Below are 4,244 nucleotides of genomic sequence, written 5' to 3' on the forward strand. Positions count from 1 at the left end.
CCATCTCAAAAAAAAAAAAAAAAAAAAAAAGAAGAAATGTATCCGTTCTTTGACCTACCAGTTCTAGTTCTGAGAATTCTAAGGAAATGATAAAATTATACTTCAATAAAAAAACACTTTTAAAAAATGAGTTAAAAGAGGTTTATCACAACCTGGTGAAAATTTAGAAATGACCTAAATGTCCCACAACAAAGGAATAATTATATAGCTCACTGCAGCCTGGAACTCCTGTGCTCAAGGGATCCTCCTGCCTCAGCCTCCCAAGTAGCTCAGGCAATTGCTATTTTTATAGGTTAAAAAAAGGTCAGATATATGGTTCAATCTAATGTTTGACTTCAACAACAAAATAATATTGTATTCCATAAAACAAAATACTAGGTGGTTATTTTAAGTGATGTAAAGAAAGATATTTATTGTTGTCAAAATATATTCATGATACAACATGGAAGGAAGAATGTGCAGCTGAATGTACAGTATAATCCCAATATTATCCTTTTGTGCTTGTTTTAAAATCATATACATGCTTAGAAAAATGCTGGTAGGATAGTAACTCTTCAGTGGTGGGATTAGGGATGACGTTTGTTTTCATTTTGATTGTCTTTTGCTTTAATGAGTATACATTACTTGTATAATAGATGAAGTAGGCCAGGTGCAGTGGCTCACGCCTCTAATCCCAGCACTTTGGGAGGCCAAGGCCAGTGGATCACTTGAGGTCAGGAGTTCAAGACCCGCCTGGCCAACATAGTGAAACCTCAACTCTACTAAAAATACAAAAATTAGAGTGCGGTGGCTCTCTCCTGTAATCCCAGCACTTTGGGAGGCCGAAGTGAGCAGATCGCTTGAGGTCAGGAGTTTGAGACCAACCTGGCCCACATGGAGATAACCCATCTCTACTAAAAATACAAAAAAATTATCCAGGAATCGCTTGAACCCAGGAGGCAGAGGTTGCAGTGAGCCGAGATCGCACCACAACACTACAGCCTGGGTGACAGAGTGAGACTCTGCCACAACAACAACAACAAAAAAAAGTAAAGCAGAAGGAAGGGTAGCCAGGATATTTGGGAAAGAGCAATTGGAGGTATTTTGTTTGTTTGTTTGTTTGTTTGAGACAGAGTCTTGCTCTATTGCCTAGGCTGGAGTGCAGTGGTGCGGTCTCGGCTGACTGCAACCTCCGCCTCCCAGGTTCAAGCGATTCTCCTGCTCAGTCTCCAGAGTAACTGGGATTACAGGCGCCTGCTACCACACCCAGCTGATTTTTATATTTTTAGTAGCGATGGGGTTTCATCATGTTGGCCAGGCTGGTCTTGAACTCCTGACCTTGTGATCCACCCACCTCGGCCTATCAAAGTGCTGGGATTACAGGCGTGAGCCACTGCGGCCAGCCTGTTTTTAAGTGACAGAAAAAATTACCTCCTTTTCCACAAAGACCTCAGAAGTCTCAAAAGTTAAGTGGCAGAGGTGAGAGTCCAACCCAGGCTGGAAAAGGGGGACAGTAATACATATATCAAAAAGTTATGATGAGATATTAAAAAGACAATAAATAGCAAAGATATTTACAAACCATAAAATGCATAAAGACGTAATTCTTTTTCTGCCAAGGAGGCAACAATTAATCTTACAGAGGTCTGGAGCTCTAAGACACCAACATACCAGAGACTACTCAGACCTGGGCCCTTTATCTAAGTCTCAAATTAAAGGAGAGTAGTGGCCAGGCATGGTGGCACCCATAATCCCAGCACTTTGGAAGGTGGAAGCAGTGGATTGCTTGAGCTCAGGAGTTTGAGACCAGCCTGGCCAACATAGCAAAATCCTGTCTCTACCAAAAACACCAAAAACTAGCTGGGCATGGTGGCACATGCCTGTGATCCCAGCTACTCAGGAGGTTGAGGTGGGAGAATTGCTTGAGCCCAGGAGGCAAGGGTTGCAGTGAATCGAGATCACGCCACTGCACTCCAGCCTGGATGACAGAGCGAGACCCCATCTCAAAAAAACAAGATAAATAAATAAAATAAAAGAGAGTAGCATTCTTACCCTTTGATAGCCCATTCTTCTAACTGTGCTGGGTGGCATTCCTGAAGAGGATTCTCTAAGCAGTGTCCAGGTAACCCACTCTTCCCTGAAGTCCTCAGCCACATTATCAAGGGTCATCAGTTCCTAAAGCAAGAGACCTCGATATGCATCAGTAGCTCCCTAGGTATTCTCACCATTGTCTGAAAGCCAAAAAATGGCCATCAGTGTACACAAACAACCCCCCACACCTGATCAGAATGGTCCTGTGGTAAATTCTGTCAACCACAGAGGGTTGCTTTTCTTAGTCTGTTTTTACATACATCTTCTCCTGGCCAACTTTCCCATTACTAAGAGAGGCCTAGGACTCCCAAACACATCGACAGAACCCAGTCTTTTAGATACATTAACTTTTTGAGGAAAAAATTGTCCACGATGAACAAGGTAAACAAAGGAGAGAGTTGGTAGGCACAATTTGATTTCTGGAAAGCTTTTGATTCTCCCCAACTTCATTTTCCTCAGCAAACAAAGAAATTGTGGACGTAACTATACTCATATTAGTTATGAGAACAGCTGACTTCTTGGCTTGCAGATTTGGGGTCAACCTCAAGGGACAGATTATGCAGAACCCCAAAGGGAACTGTGTTGGATACGACTGTATTTCAAGATCTTTTTTTTTTTTTTTTTGAAGGGGGGTTTCGCTCTTGTTGCCCAAGCCAGAGTGCCGTGGCCGGATCTCAGCTCACTGCAAGCTCCGCCTCCCGGGTTTACGCCATTCTCCTGCCTCAGCCTCCCGAGTAGCTGGGACTACAGGCGCCTGCCACCTCGCCCGGCTAAGTTTTTGTATTTTTAGTAGAGACGGGGTTTCACTGTGTTAGCCAGGATAGTCTCGATCTCCTGACCTTGTGATCCGCCCGTCTCGGCCTCCCAAAGTGCTGGGATTACAGGCTTGAGCCACCGCGCCCGGCCTGTATTTCAAGATCTTAATGGAGTCAGAAATAAGACTGAAAAAGACATGTTTTTTTTTTTTTAAAAAAAAAGACATGGATAGGTTGTAAAAATAAGTGAAAGTCAATGGGGATAAGCACAAAACACAACTCTTAGAGGCTGAAACCAATCATTAATATATTAATAAATTGACAGCAATATCATGAAAAACATTACTTTTTGGAGGATAGTCAGAGTCAACTACTGGATGGATCAGTAATTTATTCAACAATCAATATGTTGCCGGCATAGGAGTCACAAAGAAATTAAGATAATGTTTTTTCCCTTAAAAACTTTCCAATACACCAGCCTCAGCAACATATTGAGACCCCTTTCTCTACAAAGAACTTTTAAAAATCAGCCAGGCATGGTGGCATGCACTTGTGGTCCCAGCTACTCAGGAGGCTGAGGTGGGAGGATCACTTCAGCCCAGGAGTTCAAGGCTGCAGTGAGCTATGATGGCGCCACTGCACTCCATGCACTCCAGCCTAGCAACAGAGTAAGCCCCTGTCTCTCCCTTAAAAAAAAAAAAAAAATTCAGCCAGCATGACCACCCACTACAAAGAATATTGCATTTCACGGGAGGAAGGACCAGACTAGGGTGAAGAAGTTTTACTCTTTCACATCTTTTGTCCCACTACAAAGCACCTATTTACTACTGGAACACAGATACAAACACAGATACACACACACACACACACACACAGACACACTTTTGGGGGAAATATTTATGTATTTACAGACATTATTATTGGTCATTTATAAAGTATTGAGTTTTTAAGGATCTAAAAACCATTGCTCTGGTTTAAAACTTTAACAAACAACAATAATGTAATTAGAAAGTAAAAATGGTAATAACAGTTTTCAGTATTGGTGGGGCGCTGTGGCTCATGACTGTAATCCCAGCACTTTGGGAGAACGAGATGGGCAGATCACCTGGGGTCAGGAGTTCGAGATCAACCTGGCCAACATGGTGAAACCCTGTCTCTACTAAGAATACAAAATTAGTCGGGTGTGGTGGCGCACACCTGTAATCCCAACTACTCGGGAGGCTGCGGCAGGAATCGCTTGAACCCGGGAGGCAGAGACTACAGTGAACTGAGATAGCACCGTTGCATTCCAGCCTGGGCAACAAGAGCGAAATCCCCTCTAAAAAAAAAAAAAAAAAAAAAAAAAAAAAAAGAGAAAGAAAAAAAAAACATAATTTTTAGTATATTTTTTATTTCTGCATTCATTACAAAACACAGCTG

The 4,244-nt window shown here is 42.4% G+C and overlaps 1 protein-coding gene across 1 annotated transcript in view; it reads right to left on the minus strand.

The window, feature by feature from the left end:
- The window catches only part of ZNF774 (zinc finger protein 774), a 9,560-nt gene that overhangs the window by 4,404 nt on the left and 912 nt on the right, over positions 1-4,244 (minus strand). Inside the window, exon 2 of the mRNA XM_011978376.1 lies at positions 2,032-2,154. Within this exon, the coding sequence (XP_011833766.1) occupies positions 2,032-2,135 (104 nt within the window). The 5' untranslated portion in view covers positions 2,136-2,154. The remainder of the gene's footprint in view (positions 1-2,031; positions 2,155-4,244) is intronic.

Source organism: Mandrillus leucophaeus, unplaced genomic scaffold, assembly GCF_000951045.1.
Source record: "Mandrillus leucophaeus isolate KB7577 unplaced genomic scaffold, Mleu.le_1.0 Scaffold193, whole genome shotgun sequence".
Classification (NCBI taxonomy): Eukaryota; Metazoa; Chordata; class Mammalia; order Primates; family Cercopithecidae; genus Mandrillus; species Mandrillus leucophaeus.